The sequence below is a fragment of the Pipra filicauda genome, unplaced genomic scaffold (assembly GCF_003945595.2).
Source record: "Pipra filicauda isolate LSUMZ 115617 unplaced genomic scaffold, ASM394559v2 scaffold19_size4547281_pilon, whole genome shotgun sequence".
Lineage (NCBI taxonomy): Eukaryota > Metazoa > Chordata > Aves > Passeriformes > Pipridae > Pipra > Pipra filicauda.
This window is the reverse complement of record NW_024104309.1, coordinates 4,098,146-4,123,189: the sequence shown is the minus strand read 5'-3', so window position 1 is coordinate 4,123,189 and position 25,044 is coordinate 4,098,146. Positions and strand designations below refer to the sequence as shown.

General features: G+C 43.7%; 1 protein-coding gene across 1 annotated transcript; it reads right to left on the bottom strand.

Moving 5' to 3' along the window:
* Window positions 1-1,805: 1,805 nt before the first annotated feature.
* Window positions 1,806-14,108, bottom strand: USP1 (ubiquitin specific peptidase 1). Its single transcript, XM_027748772.2, has 9 exons — window positions 14,033-14,108; window positions 13,636-13,829; window positions 12,248-12,371; window positions 11,787-11,894; window positions 11,220-11,380; window positions 9,884-10,596; window positions 8,629-8,799; window positions 7,371-7,572; window positions 1,806-3,402 (listed from the first exon to the last, which is right to left on the bottom strand). Exons 2-9 carry the CDS (start codon window positions 13,794-13,796, stop codon window positions 2,676-2,678), a joined length of 2,367 nt encoding a protein of 788 aa, XP_027604573.1. The 5' UTR covers window positions 13,797-13,829; window positions 14,033-14,108; the 3' UTR covers window positions 1,806-2,675.
* Window positions 14,109-25,044: the final 10,936 nt, after the last annotated feature.

Here is a 25,044-nt window from a genome sequence, read left to right as displayed (position 1 = left end):
ACAAAGTCCCTTGGAAGAGGTGGTATGTGATTGAACACAAGCTTATTCTCTCTATATAAATACCTACGTATGCATCTATATACGTGAATACACACAAAAAGTGAATTTGATAAACATACTCTTTATATAAAAAGTAGAAGGTTTATACATGAAGTGCCCACCTTCCTGCAGCAGCAGTGAGGGTTTAGGTGGGGTCTTTGTTGTCCCTGATACTTACTTCAGGTTGTTTGAAGTGCTGTGGCCAAGGGGTGTGTTGGGAAGGTACAGTTCTGCTGATTTTCCCTCCTTCTCTCAGGCTTTTATTCCAACAGCTTCACAGATTTTGGGAGTGTTAAGTGTGTCCATCTCTGACCATTTCCCTGGAACATGAATAATCCTGAACTAGTTGTGTCACGGGATGTAACACAGGAGCACCTGCCTAAAGAAAAACTCCAACTCTGACCTTTTAAGGGATATTTAAAGCCCAAGGGTGTTGACAAGGCTGTGGAAGCATTATAAGAGTCAGGGACTCTCATAATGGAAAATATTAAGGGAGGAGGGAGTGGCTTTGCAAGACATCTACAGGAAGAGGCATTGAAAATATTTACACAGTGAAAAAGGGGGAACAAATCCAAATAAGCATGAAAGAGTGAAACTTTAATTTACAGCAGTCCTACTCCAGGACATGAGTTACTGCAGCAAGTGGCGAGTTCAGGAGGGTGGCAAGTGGTGCTCAAGTAAATCTCAAAAAAACCCCACCCCCTGCTCCCTCTCCCTGTGCCAGAGGAGTGTTTTTCATTCAGCATCTTTCTGTTCAGCTGCCACAAAGAATCTCCCACGCTTTATGCTATGATGGAAGACAGCTGGGTCTTCCTCACATTTTATTTTGTTGTATATAATGGCATTTTGTTTCCTTGGAAACACTCCTGATCCTGAAGTTGAATGAAAAAGATAATTCTTGGGTCAGGTGTGGAAAAATAAACTTTCATTTGCAGGCTGAAATTCAGCAAACCTTAAAAAATTGCATTCTGTAATAGGATGGGGCTGCCCTTGCAAGGTAAGATCACTGTTATTTTTTTAATGTAGCTATATCTTGGTTTAGACTCTGAAATTATTTATTATGATGCAATGCTTTCGAAAAGGAAAAAGTCTTAAGAGCATTTGTCATTCCAGCTTTTTTATCTAGGATATGCTGCAAAGTCAAGGCCTGTACAACAATCAGAAGTTGACACTAGCATGGAAAATACACTAAAGATACTTTTCCTGAGCTACCTCAGTGTTTATACATTATAATAAAAGATTGTAAAAATTAAGTATTGCAGAATTAACTAGGTAAAGGGTTTTAGGGCTTTTCCTGTAAATAAATTAATTTGTATTAGAAAAAGGTTAAATGTATCCAGGAAACCAGGGCATACTCACATCCTGACTATCTTCCATTGTCTCTCTGCAATCTTCATGTCTTTCTGTCCATCCCATGACAATTAAACACTCACCTTACTTTGTGTCATATTGGTTAAGACTCTGTCAGTTGATAGGATTCACCTTAAATTGTCTAACAAACAATTTGGGATTTTCATCCCTAGTATTTAGTGCAAACATTTTTGGTTTTTGCCATAATCATCTGTTTACCCTGAACCTCACACCTCTGGTCATCAAGTGCCTTCAGGTGAGGATCTGCTGTACAAGAGTCAGTTAAAAAAAACCCACAGAATGTTAGTTTTAAAATCTTCCATTTTTTTAAGATAAGTTTCCCACCCTTTTTATAACTGTTCCCAAATCACTTCCACTTTGTCTTCCCCCCCCAACACAACAGTCTGATCTGGTTGTCTCAGATGCGTATCATAAGTTTTTTATTTCATATATACATTCTTAACAAAGCATCAAAGCCAAATGCTTTCGTTTTCCTATTTTGCAGTGAGCTCAGGTACAAATTAACTGTTGTAAGGTCACCACTAAGTTCCAAACCCACCCAGACATATATGCAGATTAGAGGGCTCCACTCTTCAAAGTACAAAATTATTTTAATTACACTACACTCTGCCCCTGTGTCGACGTATTAATCACACCTATTTACACTTTGCCCTTTAACACCTATGCAACAAGATGCAAATTAGACCAGTCAAGCATTTCTATGAAGTTCAGGTCCCTCCAATGCACTAAACAAGGTTCCAAGACCATTTTCCTTGTGCTCTAAGTTGCACAAAGCAGGAAGGAAAAGGATCAGGAGAACAAACCATGTCGGTTACCCAAAGACTAAATATGAAGTGTTACTTCCCAAGTTACAAAAATACACAACTTCTGGTGAAATTTGCTAGTTAATATACATTTACTCTGGGGTATGAATACAAATAAATTTTATTAAAAAAAAAAAGCTAATAATACAATAGGCATGTCTGAGACCTAGAGCTGCATTAAAACCACTACTGGGTGCTGTAGGATTTGTTTAGGATCTATACAAACTGGTATTTCTAAAAGGTTGCAGCACTATTCTCCAGCAGAAAATTAAGGTGTGAGTCAAGTTCTATGTCGTGTTTTGTTAATTCAAGTTGAGCCACTTTACACTGAAGAAAAAGACCAAAAACATGAAGAATCAGTAGCTTCAAAAAACAAAACAGCCGTTTCTTCCAGGTAGTTTGGATGCAAATCAGACCAAGAGGTGTATGCAAATCCTGAATATTTACAGTCAAAATACAGTATCACTCTACAATTTTCTTATAAAACAGTAGGTAAGGAGTCGATGTAGATGATGATGTCGGAGAAAGAGAATTCAGAAAGTCCTTTTCTTCTGTGACCTTTACTTCGGAGTCATCGAAGAGCAGCCACTTGCCCTCGTATTCCTTGAGGCTCTGGAGCACATACAGAGCCTTGTTTTCCAGCCCGCTGGCTCCCACCCCGTTGGCCTCGCTGTGCTCTGTGCCATGCTCAGCGTTCCCTGCGCTGCGCTCGGGGCTCCTGCTCTCCGTGACCACGCTGAGGAACTTCTCGGGGTTGGCTGGTTTGTTGGGGTACAGGTCACAGTCAGACTTGCTCTTCTGCCCCCCAAGCAGTCCCACAGCTTCCATGTTCTTCTTGCTAAGGACCTTCCCTGGCTGGGCAGCACCGTTGACCCTGAAGGAGACCTCACCATCATCGTAGTCGTCGGTCACAGCTCTGGCCTCCTCCTCGTTGAGCGGCTCTGGTTTGAGCACGGCGTACGTGGGGTTGGCCATGAAGGTGCCCCTGTCCAGCTCCAGGCTGCTGAGATCTGTGATCTTGACAGAGGCTGTGTAATGTCCACTGCTGATGGTGATGCCGCTGTGCATGACCACAGCAAATAATCCATAGGTGTCGTTGGTGGGCCTGGTGCTCCACTCCTCCAGGGACAGCTTGAGTGGCGTCAGCAGCGGAGTGTTGATCTTGGACAGGCCCCCGTAGCAGTCAAACCTTCACAAGGGAGACACTAGTTAAACCCTTTCCCAATAAACACCACTTTAGGCCCATAGGCCCACCTGTTATTTTCCACATGTGATCAGGAGAAGCTTCTCCCTTCTCACTTTCTATTCACCAACATCTGTCCCAGGCACCCCTGGTCAGTAAAGGCACTTTTATGACTGTATAATGGTAAATTTTACAGCCTAGGAACTGTAAATTTTAATAATTTAAGAGACTCCCTTTTTCTAAAGTATCAACTAAATTAATTTTTAAATAGTGGTGATAAAAATAATTAGGCTAATTGTTATCATTCCTGCTTCTGTCCATGCACAAACACCTGCACTCCCCCAGACACCACTCTGCTTAAAAAACAAAACAAAAACCTCAACAGCCAAGGCTGAAATAAGGACGGTTGGAGTTTTTTCCCCTCCTGAAAGAGTCATTTGCTGAATAAATACAAATCTATTTTACTTTCAAGTAGCTTTAGTATCACATAGAAAATCTGAGTGGTTTCTCTCAGATCCCCTCAGTGATGAGTAAACTTACCAACACTTGCTACCAGAGATTCCTCATTACCTGTCCTGTGGTATTCCATTTTTTTCAAGCAATTCTCTGGCTGATTTACTTGGAAAAGCATTTGGTATTCCAGAAATACTCAGTATTTTGTTCATAGTGCACAAATTTACCATGAGAAAAGTTTAAGTCCTTTCATTACAAGGATCTTCTACAGAGTTTGAAAAAAAATATTACCGAATGATTCTGATCTTGATGAGTAACATACTGCATCAGCACAAATTAATTAACCTCTTTATTTAGTGATAGGTTATGATGTCCTAATAGATTCCAGTGATGATTCAGTTCTTGCTCAACTTTCAGGGTGTTGTAGGGAAAAATCCAGGGGAATACAGGCAAGCCCTGTAAAACTAAGGTTACAAAAAGCTCACTGCTATTATCCTAAGAAAAACTATCTTGAATCCAAGGAAATTGTAGCTATGGCATAACTGCAGTAACAGACTCCTGTTTTCCTGTGTTTAGTTTTGATTCTGCTTCTCATCATTTCACTCGTGTTCACAGCCATAAACCCTGATAAAACACATTTACACACACCCACAGATCCTCAGTCACTCTCATTAACCGAAATCTCACTTTAGACCTAAGCTTACCATAAACATTTGACTCCACCAAAAGGAACACAAAGAGCATATAATCAGAAATAAAAAAACTTAAATCTTCTGAAAATCCCTATTGTTAGTAGCCAGAAATATTCAGAAGACAGTCAAGAAACAGAGAAACTGCCTGCTGATACTCCAGCTCAGAAACCCAGTTCCACTCAAGCACACTGTGACAATCATATTCACACAAAACAGTAAAAAGCAGGGTCTGCCTTTCTTCTGAATGAGATCCAGCATCAAAGATTTGGAGAGGAGGAAATAAGAGAGGAAATCTTTTCCTATTAGCTTTTTGTTCTTCTTAATGATAAGAATCTGAGGACAGAAAAATTGTATGCCAAGTACTCTGCCTGCTCTGACTGATGCACTTCACACAGAGCAAACCTGATTTCTGCAGCTACGTCTTTTGAGGCTATAAATTAACTTTACCCCCTGTACAGAATTTCACAAAACAAAAAGCTGATTTTCTCACCAACTGCTAAATTTCTGTAGTGGAAATGCTTAATTACGTATCACCAGTTACACATTTCTCCTTCAGAGCTTCACAGCCTGAGCACACATGGCCTATGATTTTTCCACACACAACACACACACTCTTGCTAAAGAGAATTACTCATCCCCAGGCAAGTAGATTTTCACACTGGCTGCTTTATTTTAAAACAAACACTTTGCAAACCAGCATCTAGAAAACATGAATGAAGTCCCTATTAACTGCAAATATTTACATTACCCTTCGTTTCTCTTCATTTATTTACAACTCAGTCATCAGAGAACTCAGTAGAGCACAACTGAGCAGACATTTCCAAATTTTTATGGGGGCTAAGGGAAGTTGTATGAAGAATCTTAGTTTAAAATTTAAGTAAGTTTGAAGCCAGTAAAACAGTTTGTTACTACTTTTAGCAATGACGTGGTTTTGTCCAAGATAAAAAATTCAAGTCAAAACCCAGGGGACTCTTCTAAGCAGTTTCAGCTTCATCACTGACTCCAGTTGTACACTGATTTTTCCACTCTGACTTCCTTAATCTCTGGTTGCCAGCCCTTGGCAGAAAATGTCTGGCATGACTGAGGACACAGGAGGAAAACCACAACAGACTGGATTCACTCTGACCTGGATATTGGTCTGAGTATTTTGGAGCTCAGGGTTGCCAAGGCAGAAGAGGTGAGTGGCTCAGGAGATGGCTGGTTAACCTGAAAGTGCTTCCCCATGGAAACAAAAAGATAGGAAATAGAGGAGCAAATGGAAGATAATATTCAGGTTTCCTTTCAGGTTGTATTTTTTTCAGTAGCCTATAATCGTACCAGGATTCCATCCCACATCAAGGGCTACTCAACAATACAAGGGCATTTTTAAGTGTGCAACTTTAAGTCAATATATATTAAGTCTATATATATGAAGTCAATATTTAAGTCAAATATGATGGACATCAATGAAAAGACAATTTTGTATGTTATGATCCTGGATTTGTACGAAAAGGCATTGCAGAGACAGAGGAAGCTTCCCTTCTACTTCGTCAGAAACCTGGATATTCCTAAAAAAATACTACAAACCGGCAGACTGAGAAATGTACCTTTAACAATCTTAGCAAACTACCTGTAAAAATGTAACAATATCATCCTCAGCACTGGATATTTCACAAATCTTAAACTGACCACAGTTACCAGCACTTGCTTAGAGAGCACCCTCTGACAACTTAGATGTGGTATTTTTATCTAAAATATTGGTGACACAACTATTATAAACTAAATTCCATGGCAGACATCATGCATGAGGCTTCCGCTGGTGAGGTGGCTCTGAATGTCTAAAGCCAAGTGAGGGGGAAATGCAGCACACAGGGAACTTGGGGATAAAAGGCCAAACTAATTTGTGCCTAGAAAACTTCCTGCCCCATCGAAAGGCTCAGAGGCTGCAATAAATGGTGTACCAATTTCCTAAAAGATCTGGGGGAATATTTTATAGTTCTAAGAAGTTTCTCCTGATGGCGCTTTCTGTCATTTTTCAGTATTTAAATCTCAGTGGAGAAATGGAGTTTACTGCAAAGTGCTGAGTATAAATTGTCATGACACTGATTTATGTATGGGCAGTACTGTAGGGATGGGTTTTTCTTTGGTTTTTCCTCCCATCCCAATTCTTAAGTATGAAAAAAACCCCAAACAAAACCACTCACAACCTATTTCAAAACATAAGGATTACAAAAATTATAACATCAAACACTGATTTCTCAGTAGCTGAACATCAGTGAGGCTGATATTACTGTATTTTTAAATTAATATATCAATTTTTTGGTGTGTTAGCTCTTTAAAATATTTATCTGCTGATTTTTCCCCCACAGATTTTAGTGCTCACATTCAGGTAGAGTACTAAAATTTGTATTGTAAAAATTGCAAAAAATTTGTACTAACGGTATTTTTTAAGGAATTGATCAATTCTGGCTGTGACCATAAAATTCATATTTGTTCTAATTACTTGTTCTGTTAAAGTACTTAAAGCGGCCTCTAAACTCACAGGGACAGGTGATATTTAAAGTAAACAAAGTTTTAAGAAAGATCAATAAATCAGGCTGTTTTTAAAGAGTACAGCTAAAAAATTTTTGTCAAGAAGTCTCCTAAAAGTCAGTTTTCCTGCAGGTAATTTCTGCCACTGCTCGTAAGAACAAAAAGCCTTTATGAAATCAGGGGCTGCGTCCCAGCGATTTAAGTTCATTTCAATCTGGAAATCTGCTTTTGGCAAAGTTACAAAGCATTTTCAACTCCTGTGATAAGATTTCCCTTCCTCCAGGACACTGTTTCATAACACAGTCAATGCATACTCACTCCAAGCCACTGGCAGCAAAGCACTTCAAGTGAATTGTTATAACTTCGGGCATTTTATCGAATAAAAGGCTGCGCTCGGCTTCCGTGTAGTGATGGCAGTTCTCACAGAAATATTTGTCCTCTCCCACAATCCTTTCCACTGAGGCAAACTGTGAAATTGCCCATTTCAGCGTCTTCGTTTCTGTTTTTGGCTCTGGAGAAACTAGAAAAGAGAATCGTTACACTCACAGATACACCAATATTTACATTTCCAATGCGCCCCACCAGAACAACAACAAAACAAAACATGTCAAGACAGGCTCAAAAACGACAACACTGTAAAGAACACTCAGTATGTGTGAAATAGATGTATTTGGAGCATTTCAGGAAGGGATGAAAGTATCTCTTACTTCAAATCTAAGGTTTTCCCAAAGCTTGTTTCAGATAACACAGAATAATTCTGTTGCCATGTCTGGAAACTGGGCCCATGAATTTCACTTATTAGGGCAAACATCCAAAATAACTAGAAAGTTCCCTTTCACTTCTTACGTTTTGCCTCCCCTGCCACCCTCACACTGCTGACAGGATCACCTACACTGACAGCAGCATTTTACACATTAACATTTCCCCACACATTTTACTCTGAGTCCTTCACCAAAATGGGGAGTAAAGGCAGTAAAAGCTGCTCCAAATTAATTCCATGGGAACTAAAATTAAAAGTCTCCATTTCAAAATTTAGTATTATCATGCTTACTTTTTATAATACCTAAAAACTATGAATAGATCAATAAAATTTGTGAAAGAGACCAGAGAATTAACACTGACAAAGATAAAACAAATGCTACTAAGGCAACAACAATCTAATACACTAAAAAAAAATTTTAGAGTAATTAACAAAAAAAGCTGGGTTCTCTTTTAATTTTTGAGGAAAAAGTGCAAATATTTCTTTTAAGAAAAAAAAGCAGAAAAGTTCCTTATCCAGGAAGAACGGGAAGACCTACATCAAAGAAAATACTTATTTATAAGCAGAAAAACATGTACCAAAGTGAAGGACTGTAAGCAGTGCATGCTATGTGTTAAGATTCGAAACAATTTTAATATTATCTGGATCTGTCAACAGTGTTTCCAAAGTCTAAAGTTAATCAGGACAGGAGATAAGAGCATCTAATTTTAGTCAGCACAAACAGGAGCCATGTTCCTTGATAACCACAGCACTGTCCTTCCCCATGGCTGGCTGAGGCAGAAACACCTCACACCCCTTTCTGAGACAATTACTTACTTTCAGAACTCTCTTCAGCTTTAGAAAGTTCATCTTCTTGCACTGGAACACTGATGTCCTGAAAATCTTCTCTCCTTTCAGTAAAGCACTCGCACTCCAAACACCTTGTCCTCAGCACTAACTGGCCCTGGAACAGTTTCTCCACCAGTTCAAAGACAGCCAGTTCTGTACCTAGAGAAAGTACATGTCACATCACTGAGCAAGCTGCACTTGATTCCAAAGACTACCTTTGGCTATCCGTGGAAAATGACCATGTTACAGCCATGGCCTTTTGGGGATCCCACATAGGAATTAAAACAAAACTACGTATCGTGCAGTTTTCAGTGTATCATCTACTAGTAAGTAAATACGGAGCCTCTGTCTCTTGGCCCTCAAACTTTAATTTCTGTTTTAAGATTGGGTGCTTGTTTTATACTTTAAGTGTGGCATTCTGGAATATTTGTCACCAGTGCACTGACTTCTTAGTATGGACTATCCAGCCTCCTCAAGGAGCGTCACATGTGTGGGTTTGGCTGGTTTCTATTTATTCTCAGTGTTCTCCTCCAATGCTTTCTAAATTTGTTGGCCAGTTTTGGTCAAATGTGCTGAAGAAATGCAGATCTCAAAGATTCTGCATTCCTTCAATTTTTTATAAAATTGGTGGGTGGGTCAGAAAGTTCCAAATTGTTAAGTACTGAATTCATACTGAGCCCCTTCTCTCAACAGATACCTTGTTTCATTGACAAGAAATCCATACCTGCCAGCCAATTAGAATATGTAATACATCCTGTGTCCTTCCTAGTTCTTGGGAACATTGGGAATATGGGACAAAACTAAGGAATAGGGAGGGAAGGAGAGAATATTGTTTGTAAACTTGGGCACAAAGCCATGGCCAATGGAGTTTGATTCTGTTTGCTCCTGACCAGCATCTTCCTTTAAATCTTGAATCCATCTGCTATGTCTATGGATGACAAAAATTAGTGATAATACAAACCTGGCAATGTTATGCCTTTTTTTTTTTTATACATATATATGGTACAATGATTACAGAATGTTAGAGGAATACCTCGAGATCTAAGCTAAACAGGTCAAGTTATAAAAAAAAAAATTACAAACATGTATAAAAATAAATTCTTGTTCCTAAAAATCTTCTTCAATTCCTGAAAATCTAATTTTGTGTTTAGAGCTCTGCAGGCTGTGCAGTCTGAAGACTGACTTCCCACGCATTGTACTTTCTTAATCATACTAATTTTAAGCCCATCACTTGTGCACCAACCTTCCTTTTTTGGTTCTTTTTCAGTTCCCTTTTCATGGTGGTTTTCCACGGGAGATGCTGGTTCATGATATTCTTCTTTACTGTCACCATTTTCGCACTTGGTAGATGACTCTTCGAGCTCACAGTCATATTCTTTTCCTGGGTCTTTGGATCCCAGGTTTGTAGTTAATTTTCCTAGACTATAAAATTTGGACAGAATGCTGGGCTGTTTGCATGAGGATTTTAACCAGTTTAACCTAAGCCGTGACTTTTTCTGCGTGGGCTTCGCGCTCTCGCTGTCCCCAGAGCACCTGGCGATGGCGTCGCTTTGGGTTTCCAACTTCTCCCCCGTCGCTTTCCTCTTTGACCTGGTCTGCCTTTGATTTTCCTCTGCTGCAGTTTGCTCTTTTGACACTTTGGATTTTTTCTTGGCATTGCCGCCCTCGGCGTCACTTTTCCTTTTCCCGTGTCCCTTGAGCAGCTTGTCCTCGGCCGCGTCTCCGTCATGGCTGCTTGGAGTGGGATCCTCCTCCTCGGCAGCGCTGCCGGTCCCGTTGCTCTCAGGGATTGGATTGAGTTTTTCCTCCAGTTTAGCTGAAGGCTCCTCCATGGGCAGTTTGTTCAACTCTTCCTTCTTCAGCAGCTGACATGTTTCCTGGATGTTTCCCAGGATACACTGTAGGACTTCCTGGGCATCGTGCTGCAGGTACCCTTCATACATGGGGTTCAGCTCTCTAGGGAAAAGAAACAAGCAGAGCAATGAGGATTAGTTATTCTTTGCTAACCGGGTAACATGATTTGAGATTTAAATTAGGGATTTAGACGGAAGTCATGGAGGGTCCTGTCCAGGCCTAGAGAGGAGTCCTCTCTGTCACAGAGTCATGGGAAAGTTCAGCCTTAGGCATTTAAACACTCACTGAATTGCAACCCAGTGGTGCAGCTTCTCAGGTCAAAGAGAATCCTTCACCATCCCTGGAAGTGTTCAAGGCCAGGTTGGATGGGGCTTGGAACAACCTGTGATAGTGGAAGGTGTCCCTGCCCATGGCAGGGGGTAGAACTGGATGATCTTTAAGGTCCCTCCCAACCTAAACCATTCCAAAGTTCTATGACACTTCTGTACCTAAGGCTAAGCACTGTTTTAAACCCTCTTCTGCATTTAAATGACACTCTTACAAAGTTAAAATTTACTTCAGGTTTCTGACATCATGGAGGTGACAATAAGCACGAAAAATTTACTTCCTATAAGGCCACTCCAAATTTGAGACCATCTACCTTCCACCAGCCTCTGAAACTGTGCAATGGCAACAACCTGGAAAAGCCAGGAGCAAACCCTGACAACACTTAGGGTGATTTGTACCTGAGGGTGTTCAGGAGCCTTCGGGGCTGAGTAGCGAGTTCATCTGTGTACTTTTCTGGGTTTAGGAGAAAACTGGCTTGAAGCTGCTCAACTGACAGAATCAAGGAGTGCAAGCTGCAGATGAGCTCATAACTTGCCAGGGGATCTTCTTTACAACTTCCCTGCAATAACAATGTAAAAAGAACAAAAACACTTGCAGTTTTGTCTGTAACAAGTTAAACTTTTCTCTCCTGCCCTCCCTTAGTTTTCTAACAGATATTGGACAGCTTTTTTTGTGTGCCATGGGAAGCAGGTGGGTTTCAGACAATATATTTATTGTTCTTTTCAAAGTGGAAAACAAACATAAAAGCCAAATTAGCCATTATTTTAAATCCTGAAACCATCCTTGCCGGAACTCCGATTTCTATCCACTCAAAGTACTGTATCATAATTATCTTAATGCCAAATGCATGGTGAGATATCTTCTCAAATTTCTTGTTTAAGACTTGGGCTTACAAGTTTACAGATCCTCTGAACACTCATGTTTGAACACAAGTTCTAAGTAAAGAACATGGGGAGATTTGTTACCTTTTCTGCCTTTTGCTCTCCTTCATCCTTCAAAGATTCTTTCTTCTTTGAAATGATGTTATATAAATGTTTTACTCCAGTTTTAAAACCAGGACAGAAATATAATACCTGAAAGCAACAGTTGAAAAGAGGAGAATAACCTGAGTAAGAGGTTACTCTACATAGAAATCCACATTTATGATCCAGCCAGCTCTGCATCTCCCCAGGCTGTGCACAGCACACAAAGATCCAGGATTTTTCACAGCAGGGAGGAGCCCCAAGTATGGAAACTGAAGAACTACCCAGTCAGGACAACCTACAGTGCACACATATCCTGCAGCAGCATTTCCCCCCACACACTGTAATTAGATTCTCTTCATACTACACCCAGACATCCATGGAATATCAAACTACAAATCTCACCCACTTGTGCTTAACCAAAAAAATCCCCTTTTTGAGGTCCCCCTTGACCATGCCCTCACCTGCAGGACACTGTTCAGGTAACAGGTGTTCCCCAGGTTGTTCAAGCCCACAAAAGGCAACATGTTGTCTTTTTTCTCACAGCTGACAAGGGAGGGAGGCTGTGCTGCAGGAACAACCTGGTCACTGTGAAACAGAGAAAACAGGGAGTAAGAAACAACTTTAGAAAAGGATTCCTTCACCTCCCATCTCAGAGCCACCTGACATAATTCATCACTAAGATACACAGCTCAAAATCACATCAAAGTGTGTCTGAGAGTATCTATGTTCACTCTGGGCACTCAAACACAAATTCCTCAGCTAGAACAGCAGCCAAAAAGAAACAATTTTACAAAAATCAGCAAAATCTGCTGTTAGTCCCAACACTTACTTTTCAAATAATATCAGGAGACCAGTTTAAGGAACAAAGAAAGTTCACTTTTAAATACTTTTGTACATTCTTTGTTCATTCCTAAGGTAGAAAAACGTGCCTAGAACATGGTTTCTACCCCTGTGCCCTGCTCCAGAGTCATATAATTTCTGGATACAAAGCAAAAGAATAAAAATAGAAAAACAAAATTAAAAGAAACCAATGAACCTGACACATAATATACTGATTATCATTATTATTAATCACTGATATAAGTGATTAATGCACTGTACTGACACAACAGAACCAAATTTTAAAGACTGCAACTGACCACAATCAAGCAACTTCACTTTTTCCCACTTAAATCCCCCCATTAGCAAAGAAATGGGTTGATGGATTTGCTCAGGGCTTGAAAAGCCCCAGTGAATGACAGACAGCACCACAACAAATTCATTTCCTTGCAGCAGAAACAGCCTTCAAAATCCAACATCTTTTCATTAAGACTCATCTCGCAAAAAGTTACATTTTAATATAAATAATAATATAAATAGCTCAGCAGCAGAGTAACTACTTATATTAACTCGAAACAAAGCAACTTCTTGAAGTGATCATAAAGTTGGTGCCAACTAAGACATCCACGGTGTGGCAAAGTTGTTTCCTTAAGACAGTTGTAGAAACTGGTTACAGCGATTATTTAGTTTTAAAAGAGAGTCGCTTATTCAAGTGATCCCTAAAGTTTGCGCCAACTAAACATCCCACAGCGTCGCAAACTTATTTTATTCAAACAGTTATAAAAAATCAGTTATCGAAATTAGTTTGTTCAGTTTGATTAAGTTGGGTCGGGGGTTAACTTAATTTAAACGCACGTTAATTCATTCTTAAGCGCACGTTAATTCAGTCTTAAGCGCACGTTAATTTAATTTAGCGCGCGCTGCAGCACGTATTTATATAAGAACACGAAACTGAGTCGAGCGGAGGACGGAGCAACACCGGACCGACACAACATCGCCACAAAACAAACTTCTCCCGCGCGGGACTCACATCTCGGCGCCTCTGAACTCCGCGCCCTTCTGCTCATTTTCCTGCGCCTCGGTAAAATCCAGCGCTCTCTTCGCCTCCTTCTTCTGGAAAAGCTTCAGCGACAGCCTGTTCTTCTTGCTGGGGCTGGCCCTGGCGGTGTCGGCGGGCAGGACGCCGGGCATGGCTGGTGCGGGGCGCGGCCGTGGCGCTCACACCTGGCGCGCACACACACACACACGCGCACACCAGGCGCCATTTACTCGCCGCGGGGCCCCCCCCCGCCGCCCTCCGCCCCGGGCTCGGGCCGCCCCCCCGCGCCCCCCGCATGTCCCCCCGCGGCCGGCGGGCCCCGGGCGGGCGGCGCGGCCGCTCCCCCCCCTCGCTCCCGTCCCTCCCCGTCCCTCCCTCACTCACTCACCGCTACATCGCGGCCCCGCTCCCGCTCGCCGTTGCCATGGAGACCGCGGGCCGCGCGCCCGCAAACTTGGCGCGTTTTTTTCCGCGCGCCCGCGAGGACCCCCCCGCCCCCCCCCCGGCGCCCCGCGCGCGCCCCGCCTCGCGCCGCGCCCCCTCCCCCGCACCAACCACCCCCCCCGCGCCGCCCGCCCCGCGAGAACGCCGGAGAGGGAGCGCGCCGCAGGGCGAGCACAGCAGCGAAAAGCCGCGCGGAGCAGCGGAGCGGTGTGCGCAGGGAGCCGGCAGTGACACCTAAAGCGCCTCGGTGGCAGCGCGCCGCCAAGAGGGGCGCGGCACGCCCGCCGCTGCATCAGGCAGCGCGCCGGACAGCCCGCCGGGGGCCCTGGCTGAGCGCGCGCGGGCGCTGGTAACGGCCCGGCCAAAGGGCTCTCGGGCTCGGGCTGTACCATTCCGAGGGGACAACCCGGCCCCCCCTTCGCTGGCGCGCGGTGGATCGGTCCCGCTGTGGTCGCGCCCCCCCAGCCGGCTCAGCCAATCAGAGGCGGCGGCTACGCCCGCCCTGAAGGGCCTTGGGCCGGTTCCGCGCCGGGCTCGGTCCCGACATGGCGTCAAAGGGCCTCTCGCTGCCGTCCCGCGCTTTTCGCAGTCGTAAATCAAGCGTTTCGCTTGCAGTCCCCGTCAGACCCCAGCTAAAAAGCTTTACCGGCGCATCTGTGGAGAGGCAATAAATAATAGTTATCACCGAAGCTGATAAGGCAGCAAAGGTGCTGTGATAGCAGCTGGGACAGATCACTACAGATCAAAAAAAGATGGAATGTGGGAAAATGCTATAGATTAGTCCATTCTGCTCTTTAAAACTGGCCCCGCCAGGACCAGTTTATACGTTGCTGACAGAAAACCTTTATGTATAAACTCTGTGAGTGGCTCAGTCTGAGGACAGTCAGGAGTCAATATGTTTGTAGCTCCAGATCCATCACAGCTTCATAACACTCTTTAGAAAGGCCTCTTTCTACCTAAGAGACTTTTTTCTTTTTTCTTTTTTTTTTTCTTTTTTTTTTTTTTAACCTGGCTAACTATATAATTTGTTTTCAAGAAAAAATCTCTGACAGTCAAACTAATGCAAGGTGCTAAAACACATTTTGTTACCTCTGGAAGTGTATCAAAGTAAATCCCAGTCCCATGTTTAACCTAAAGACAACTGCATTTTCATTTCTTTTAAGAAAAACAATGAAATAGTTTAAATCTACTCTCAGTCTTGTATCCAAACAACTGTCTGTGGGACACAAAATCATCCTGTTTATATGAAATGCCCCAATAGTTTGTTTTGGTTTCACTTGCTGTGAATTACCAATGTCTTATCCTTACATATTCAGTGACTTCAGTATTTCACAAATTCATCTGGCTCTGAAAATTGCTCTTTTATTTGCTCCATAAAAGGTCTTGGATTTTTCACATCTCTCTTTGGGACCCACAAGAATAATCCAAGTCCAACTATGATGCTCTGTGATTTCCCAAAAGGTTGGGAATCTTTTAAAGATTCATCTTTTATCTTGGAAATAAAGAACTCCATGTGCCAGTCACACTTTTTAAGCAGTGGTGTTAATTTTTTAATCCTCTGAAGCTAAATCACAGTTGTTTATTCCACTGGAAAACTGTTATAAAATGTTTCTAAGTTATTCACATAAGATATTTTATAGGATTAGTTTCATAACTGACTTTGAACCATGCCCAGACCTGGGTCTTGGGGAGAATTACCGCAAAGTTGAGCACTCCAAAGCTGAAGTTCCCCAGGACAAACCCCTGCTGCCTCCCCCGAGCGTGGCACTGTGCTGCCTGCTGAGTACTAAAGCAAACTAAACCACCACAAAATCACACACTTCTTTGCAATCTTGCAATATTTTTGGATGTTTTTTACACTGCTGTGTGAATTCATTATTATCAATATGACATATGGGTCATATTCATACGAATTATGGCAAGAATTATGTCTCTTCCAACAGTCATAGACATGCTCACTGTACATGTTTTACTTTCTCTTACAAACAGAATTTCACCAAATTATGAGTGAAATAGCCACATATTCCCACAAATCCATCACCCAAGAGCCAAGGTTCAGATTCCCAAGGTATATATTGACCTAAAGATCTGTTTCCTTGGCCTGTGGGATCTCCAGAGCTACTGCATTCTCACTCAGTGTCGCTGGATTTCCTGACCAGAGCTCTGTGATATGAATTTTAGCTCCACTTAGCAAACATTGCCTGAAGTCACTGCAGTTAATAGACACTCAGGACTACAAAGGTTCTTTTGTATGAGACAACAAGAGCCTTATCCAGGTGGGTGGTGCCCAGAAGTCATGGAACTGCTTGGTTGATTAATAATGTTTCATTAAGTCCGTGTTACGCTGCCGGTTTGAGTCATCAGCTGAGGAGTCACTTCACCAGGAGATGGAAGATGCTGGACAATGAAACTCGTGGTTGTAATGAGACAGAGTGAAATCTCTGAGTGTTTGGACCTTGAATCAATAACAGACTGGAATAAACTCCGAGGGCAGGAGTCAAGTTCCTCCAGGTTTCTTGCGCGTGATACAAAAGCACATTTGCACAGATCACAAGTCCAGTGCCACAACCAAGGCTGTTCATCTCAATAAAAGTCTGCCCTGTCCAGTGTGCAGTTTGCCATCTGCTTTAACAAACATGAGAAAAGACTATTTATATCCAAGGATTTCACAATCTGAGGGTCTAATTCTGTATGTCGAGTAATTCCTAATTCCATGTGTTAGCTAAGCTCCAGGTGTACTTGTGCCTAGGATCACCGTCGGTGACATCAGAAGGCCAAACTTTGGGCGTAAAGTCAGGCTTGTGGACATTTCCAGGCTCGTGGTGCAACTTTCAGGGGCAGTGACTGAGTGAAGGAGGGAAGGGAAATGTTTGCAAAGTGTTTTTGAGAGACTAGAAGTGCACACAGCATTTCCACAGGGTGGTGATGGTTCTTTGGTCTACGTGTTACATTTCGTTTGGCTAATGAAGTCAACTCAGTTTTCATAGGTATAATGATTATTGTAATCAACGAATGCATCTGCCACACAACCAGACATAAGGAAGCCCCAGATAGTGCAGCACCTCTCAGAAAACTCACTCAGCACATGTTTGGAACAACTTTACCTGCCCTTCTTCCACAGTGTGGTGTCACCTTCCAAATGCTCCCATTAAAGAGGCCTCTGTGCCATCCTGTGCTGAGCTGTTGTGCAGCCCAGCAGAGCTACATGTCGCATCTGCCTACTGAATTATTAAAATTCAAACTTCCTGGTTTACTTTTTCTGCTGGTAATTTCATCTGATTATGTATAACCCTTACCCTTATCTAAATAATTTCTCTCCCTTAACATACTCACAAATTTCTTCCTAATTCCCTGTCATTGTTATTTTGACCAAACCATACATCTGTCATTTTTTATCTCCATTAAGTTAATTTTCTCTGCCTTCAAAAGACAAAGCCAATGCCATTATAAGAGACGTTCTGATTGATTTTTAAGTTTCCCTTCTGTCACCTGTATGGTAAACTAGGGTAAAATCTTAGCTGAAAGTCTATCAACTAATTGCTTTTTAAAATTTGAAGTACAGTCCCATATCTGCCTGTGCTTTCTTAGACAGCTACATTTATTCATCAACTGTAATTCCAGTCCAGGTCATTGTTGTATCCAAAATTTTATGGCACACAAAGCTCTCCAGGCAGTGTCACCACTTGGCATGCCCAGGACAGCCTGATTTGCATTATAAAATAATCCTAAAGTCATGATTTATTTTTAAACAAGAAACACAGGGGAAGCAGAAGCTCCCCTTGTTGGGAAGAAGCTTCACCCACCAGCCTGACATGGTGCTGTGCTGCCTAAGAGACACCCACGGAGCTCCATCTCAAACCAGCCATCCAACAACTCCTTCCCACCTAGGAAAAGCCCTCAGCTCTGTGAAATCTCCTCTTCACCAACCTCTCACCCTCTCAAATTTTTATGCCCCCTCTTAAAATATGGCTCCCTGTCACTATTTAATGCATGGAAATTTTTTCCAGCAGGAAAACGTTCTGTGTAAAGGTAAGGAAATGGGGATTATTTTTTTGCCATATCTCTCCAAAAGCAGAATAACACCTAATTAAATATTTATGGCAGCTTAACATGCTCCATAAAGGAGCTGTTGTCTAGAAGCCTCTGAAGTTCCAGCTCTGTACAGTCAAGGAGTGTTTCAGGCACAGGCCAAAGAGGGAGCAGGTGCAGGAGGCAGTGATTCCTTACATACAGACCCAAGGCATTCCAATGTGCAAGATTAAATTATGTCTAATACTATAGACTTCACAGCCATGTGTTATAAAAATAGCTGCGCTGGGAAACCAGAAATCTCCACAGACATAGCCAAAAATAACCATATGAAATGCCTGGAAAGAGCAGATTCCCCAGAGGTGGGATTTCTGGAGTCCTGGAGGCAGTCTCCAGTACAGAGCGTGATTCTCTGCAGGGAAAAACCTCTCCAACCTTTAGCTGTGGCTGAATCACATAAATTATAGCAACTTCCAGAGCCTGCAGCCACATCAGTGATAGGCCTATAAATCTGTCAGGGTTCTTGTATTGTCAGAATTATTCTGTGAATTTTGGTGCAAATTGTGTGCAGACAATGTGCTCTTTCAGCAGGCTCAGATCACATGGGGACCTCAGGGTGGGAAGTTCTGCAGCCTACGCTGGGCAAAACCCATCTCATTCTTCAAGGATACAATTCTGTGTCAAATTCCCCACACAGAAAAGGTAAGAAACCGTTCACAAAAATAAAAATGCAGACTATAAAACGTCAAGACAGGACTGGCTTCAGTCAGAGGGAATAGAAATGCATATTTAGGGATGTTACTCTTTAGTGATCCACAGTTCATGCAGACTCTCTGTGCTTTCACAGCCAGAAACAGGGACAAATTGTTCGTCTTGCTTTACTCCACTGGAAAGGAAATCTGACTCTTCCCACAGCAAGCAGCCTGGGAACGTCACAAACCCTGAACTATTCCTGCTTGACGAGCTACATCTGCTTTCAGAGGATCTCAAATCATTTCATAACTCATTATTTAACTTCGATGCTGCTGTGTCGGGGCATGTGGGAACAATTTGGCCACTGCAAAACTCCAGTCCCTGTGAGAGGGGCACCTCTCCAGGGCTGTGCCTGGTTCCAGCAACAAAACAGGATGAGTTTGGGCAATTTGATGTCAGAGGGGGTGAGGCAGCAGCACAGCTAGTCCTATATCTGGGCTGAGATCCTAATTTGGGCTTCTGAGCAACTTGTTCCCACCTGAGGAGTTACAGCAGCTTCAGTCTCTGCCAAGTAAAACCTGGCCCAAAGGCTTGACCTGGGTGACCAGCTGTTTTCTGGCATCCATAAAAATACAGATTTTAGGAAAGGCAGGAAAGAATAAATCAGAAATTGTTATAGTTCTGTAAACTCCAGAGAAAGCCTGCAATGAGCTCCTTTTAGTTTCAGCTTCAGAAGGCAAATGTCAGCTTGGAGGCCTGAGCCACAAACCATGAGCTTGTTGATGCACAAACCATAACAGTTCCTCCATGTGGGAGAGTTTACAAGTTTTGAGATCAAGGTGTGTAGCTCCTGATACCACAGCCTTAGGTTTCATTTATCTCCCTCTTAATTTAGGAGACAACACAGTTGGATGTAACCTATGAACTTCCTAGAGCTACACATGCACCTGCAATATCTAGAAAATAGCAATAATTTCACCCATAAAGTAGAGATAAAGCAGATTAGTTCATAACAGAATAAATATGTGGTTCTGTACACTGAAAATCTCAAAGGCAAGAGGGCTCTGTGGCCAAGTCTGAAACAGAACATTTGTCCTGAAATATCTTTGAAATATCTTTTGAAAGCAAAGTTCTGTACTGCAGAAAAACACGATGTTCTGTATGTGGTCCCATTGCATCCCTAGGGGTGTTTTCCCCACCTTTTGCCTTTCTTTCACAGCTCAGAGCTGCTGCTCTGTTTGATGTAACACATGGATCCAGAGCTCCGCCGGTAGCAGAGACAGCGCAGTTTGCCTTTATGGGCTGGAATTCATATGAGAAGCCAGGTGCTACATTGCAAACCGTAACTAAAATAAAAATACAAGTAGCATCTCTCCCTATCTCTGTTCTTAGGTCAGAATAACATTGTACAGAGCTGCAACTCACTCCTGGAAGCAGAGACAGGAGGAAATCCAATCTGCACATGCTTGCACCATCTGCTGGCAGCATCTCCATTGACAGACATTCCTAGAATGGATTTTATAATTCCTCTCAAACCTGGAGGGATACGTCCACACCTAGGGATGTGAGACCACTGTTATAAAGATTTAAGATTCAGGTGAGGACTCATTTTTCTCCATAGCAGAGCCATTTCTGCCAGGTTTTTAAGGAATTATGTAGCAAAGCCTCTGTGACCCCAGTGTAGCCACATCACGATGGGAATTGCAGAGCCTTTTATGTCCTGGTGGGGCAGGACAGACCACCCTCTGCCAGCTGCTCTTGCAGTCAGCATGAGCCAGAGCACCCCAAAAAGAGGTCCAGCCTCTCCAGCCCATATCCTGCTGCCTGTAGATGGCTGTGCCCAAGTGTCCTATTCCCATTGCTCTCCAGGCAAAGCCTTTGGAGTGGATGGGTCTGTGCTGGCCCCATAGCATCACTGTGCCAGGCCTTCTCCCCACCACAGAGACATTCCCTCCTGAATTTCTTAACTCCCTGCTGGAATCTCAGCTGAGGAATGGGATCCAATGATGCCTGTCAGGTTCCTTGGCCATCCCAGAGACTTAATATACATTAAAATTATACACGGTGCTTTGTTACTGTCAAAGATCTCATAATGTGAGTGAAATAAGAATCACTACAGTGAAAGCAAAATTTGATGAAAGCATTTATGATGTTAAGGTGTGTAAATCAGTTCTTCCTTCTGCTTCATCCCGTGGTACAAAAAGGGGCTGTAGGTTGATCAGATGGTCCAGGAAAACCAATGTCTCCTCATGCAGGCTGCAGTCAGGCTGCTGAGTTCACGGCTCTAAGAAGACACAACAATAAATGCCCTTGCTTGGCTTTTGAAGAGGGTTGGCAGTGTTACAGCAAGTAACATCTTTATCCATGGGTGCCCTGCAAGACCAAGGGGTCATATTTGACCCTTCAGCCTGGAGAATAAAACTGAAGGAGTTTGGGGAAATGGTCTTCTCCAGGTGCAGCTCATCAGGATGATTGTAGAGAATTTGGCCCCTGAGTCATCAGACACTAAACCACCATTGAAGCACAGAAACTCCCAGTGTGGTGAGTCAGTGGGAATCAGATCACCCCTTGGACCAGAGGAACAAATTCCGTATGACTAAAAATCCAGGAAACCAAAGCTAAGGCAGAGAACAGCTGAGCCCCTCTCTGTTCCATATGTATGGCTTCTCTCTTCTGTGAAGAGCTTCATCACAGTAAGCCCAGGGTCATGAACACACACCTGTCCACAAGTAGATTTATGGAAAAATGATATCTACTTTACAAGGAATAACTGAACAAAGAATTTCCCTTTAAGTCTAAAAATGGATGTCTGAATTCCAACTGTGGCTGCACCAGTGCTGACTGCACTATAAGCAACAGCATTTCTTGTTCAGCACAGAATCCCAGACTGGTTTGGGTGGGAAGGGACCTTAAAGCTCACCTCATTCCACCTCCTGCCATGGGCAGTGAGACCTTCCACTAGACCAGGTTGCTCCAAGCTCCATTCTTGAACACTTCCAGGGATGGCTCAGCCACAACATCTCTGGGCAACCCAAATGCCTACCAAGACACAATAACTTCTTTTTGAGAACACAACTATAGCAAATTGATTTGCCAGGCAAGCTTATCTGGTTTGATGTGAACATCACAAGTGTGATCCATGAGCCATAAGCAAATGAAGCCTTTCCCATACCTCTTTGGGGATCACAGGATGTGCACAGCCCAGGGTGGCACAGGGCTGGTGGCTTTTGAATGAGCACCAGGTTCATTCCTGGAGGCTGTATCTTCTCCTGGACACACGGGTCACATCTACCCTCCACACTTTTCCCTGACTGCATCCATCTGGCTGGAGTGTGTAGGGAAGCGTTGGGTTCGGTGTGTGAAAGGGGATACACGGTCAAGTTTTATGATAATCACGGCATGATCCATAAAACCCTCCCAAACTGAACTGCTTTGTTAGTTGATATTTGTATTCCTGCAGCACCCAGACACTTGCAGAAGTGTTTTGCCCCACTCCTGCTGTCAGCCAAGAAGTGGAAGCCCATAGGCATGGCAGCCCCTGTGGGTGGATGGGGCAGGATTTTGGCATTCAGACCATACAAGGCAGCCTCTGTGAGCACACAAGAGGGGCAGCAGTTTGCAGAGAATCTACAAAAATGGATGTTGGCACTAACATCCTATAGAAGAATAAAGATTTTGTACTGCCTTTCCAAAAAGGGCTTGATCACATCAGCCCCAAACACAACACCAAATCTGTTTTCCTCCCAGCACAGGGCAGGAGCCTCACCCTGCTCTTGTCTCTCTGCTCTTGGGAGCTGCAGGGAGAAACCCTGCTGCAGAGCAGTCAAGGGTCTCCTCCAGGAGGATCTAATCCCACCACTGTAGGGAAACCTGCTTCCCCAGGGAGCCTCTTCACCATTAAAAACCACAGTCCACCCTCCGAGGCATTATAACCATCCAGGAAGGTCTAGTCCCTCTCTTAAAAAGTACATATAAAATCTAAATCAGGTGGTGAAAGGCTGTAGGAAGCCACATTCTTCTTCTTGTTTTTTCCTCTCTTATATTGACCTTTGCAAACGAGCCCATGGGTGGGATCTAGCCAGCATTCCGGGCGGCAGGACTGACCTCTTGCCATGGAATTTCACCCAGTAATTTCTGCGGCAGAAAGAAATCCTCGAAGCGGGTCATCTGGCTGCAGAAGTAAATTTAAGTGCCTGTGGCTTGACAAATAAACAATCTGAAAGTGCTTAATGACTCACAATCTCGCCTAAGAATAGCTGAACTTTGCAAGATGGAAATATATTGTGGAGAACATGCTGCCCGAGCATGGGGCTGCAGGACACGGTGGGAGACAGGGAGGGAGAGGCCGTGGCTGCATTCCTGCTGTCCCCTCCCGGCTCCTGGCTCCTGGCAAGCTGCATCTCAGAGGCTTCTTCAACATTCATGTGCAGCAGCCACCTTGGAGCTCTATCCAAATTCACCTAATCCGCTTTTGAACAAATTATCAGGTTTCATTTATGCAGATGGCACCGTTTTCCTCGTTTATCCTGTTTTGTTTGAAAGCACCGTTATTCTCCTGGATTAAACAGGGATCACGTAAATTCTCCACATCTACACATTACAATTCTGAGCACCTACAGCTCATAGAAGAGACTCTTTGTCTTCCAGTTATCAAGCAAGTAGAACTTCAGTGACTGAAAAGGGGAACTGATTTTGATTCTGTTTGCTCAGAAATGGGGTTTCGGGTAGTTGGTGCTTTTCTGAGGCACCCTCACAGCCGCGTGAGCTGTGAGCTGGCACCGCTTCACTTCTTACCCCCCACGCACAATTTTTAACACTTTAATCTAACCCCAGGGAAAACAGAACAAAACCAACTTTAGCTGAATGTCTGTGACCACAAGAGCTTCCTGTGGGTGCCTGTAGTTTTTGCTGCAAAAGCCTTGTTGTTGTCATAAGGACTCAGGGATTGTCATGGCTTTAGGATGAGCCCAAAGGACGGGTGATGGTTCAGTTGCACGGTCCTAAGAGAAGCAGGAGATGTGCTGTGTCTCCAAAGCCATGCAAAGTAGGTTTGTTGTTCAGAAACAAGAGAATAAAATAATATAGGCATCATCCCCCACCTCTACCAGCCAGCAAGGCCAGAAAAAAACCCTTTCTGATACCATGGTCCCTCTATCTTGGGCACTGCCAGAATCCGAGAGCAGCAGCAGCAGCAGGGGTTTTCCTCATGCAGTGAAGCCCAAGGGCTTCCCTGAGACATATTTTCCCTTTGATTCTTCGATCCAGTGTTAAATTCATCAGGAATTGTTTTCCTGTCATTCAGCACCTGAGCCCTTCACATGGGAGTGAGGGAAGACCAAGCTGGGCACTGGAGGCCCAGTCACTCCTGAGGTGGATAACAAGGTATTTTATTCCTCCCTGTTTACCAGGAGCCTGGGCACTGCCAGGAGGGCTCTGGAATAGCCTGGTGGCTGGGCAACAGCCAGATCCCAACCCTCAGATACCCCACAGTGATGTTCCCAGTCACAGTTGAAAGGTCTTTGGACTCCTCTCAAAGGAAGCGGGGGAATCCCAGTGGGCCGCATCTGTCCATGTAGGATACTGAGCTCCTGGCCCAGATGGAGACCAATGCTGCTCTCCTACACTCCAGAACAGCTGGAGCAGGGCTGGAATTTCCCTCTGTGTCTCAAAGACAAGGAAAATCAGAAGCTTTACCTTTAGAAGATATTATTGGGAGTCACTAAAGTGCTGATTTCTGCCTGTTGCCAGAACTGTCACAGTGACTTGATGCAGCTGGATAAGACAAGCACATGGAGTTGGGCACATGAGGAGGCTCAAAACCTAAAACTCAGATTGCATTTTCTTTATGTTTACCATGTGATTGCATTACGGTCCAAGGGCCCGACGTGAACCGGGCTGAAGGGCCGAGCCAGAGAACAGCTGGTGCAAATATAGTTTAAGTTTTGCATCCCGAGCACAACTCCGCAGATTTCCCTTCCCACCGCCCTCGATCCGCATCTATACAAACAGGATGAGGTACAGAAGTATAAATAAAGCGCTAAACTGAATACCGCAGGCATGAGGGAAGGGAAAACACACCCAAAAGAAGTGGATTTCTGGCCTCCCAGGGCAGCCCGTGTCCCGCTGTCCCGCCCGCAGCCCATCCCCGCTGCCTCGGGCCGCCCCCGGCCCCGCTGCCCGGGGGAGGGCACCGGGTCCCGCTCCGCCCCCGGGTCCCGCCCCGGGCCCCTCCCG

What these genes read in the sequence shown, in the direction of transcription:
- USP1 (XM_027748772.2), bottom strand. Translation starts at nt 13,796, where the DNA reads ATGCCCGGCGTCCTGCCCGCCGACACCGCCAGGGCCAGCCCCAGCAAG. An exon ending in ACCTGAACAGTGTCCTGCAG is followed by an intron (nt 11,895 to 12,247) that starts GTGAGGGCATGG and finishes TGTTGCTTTCAG; the next exon opens with GTATTATATTTCTGTCCTGG. An exon ending in TTTGCTGCCAGTGGCTTGGA is followed by an intron (nt 3,403 to 7,370) that starts GTGAGTATGCAT and finishes TCCCTTGTGAAG; the next exon opens with GTTTGACTGCTACGGGGGCC.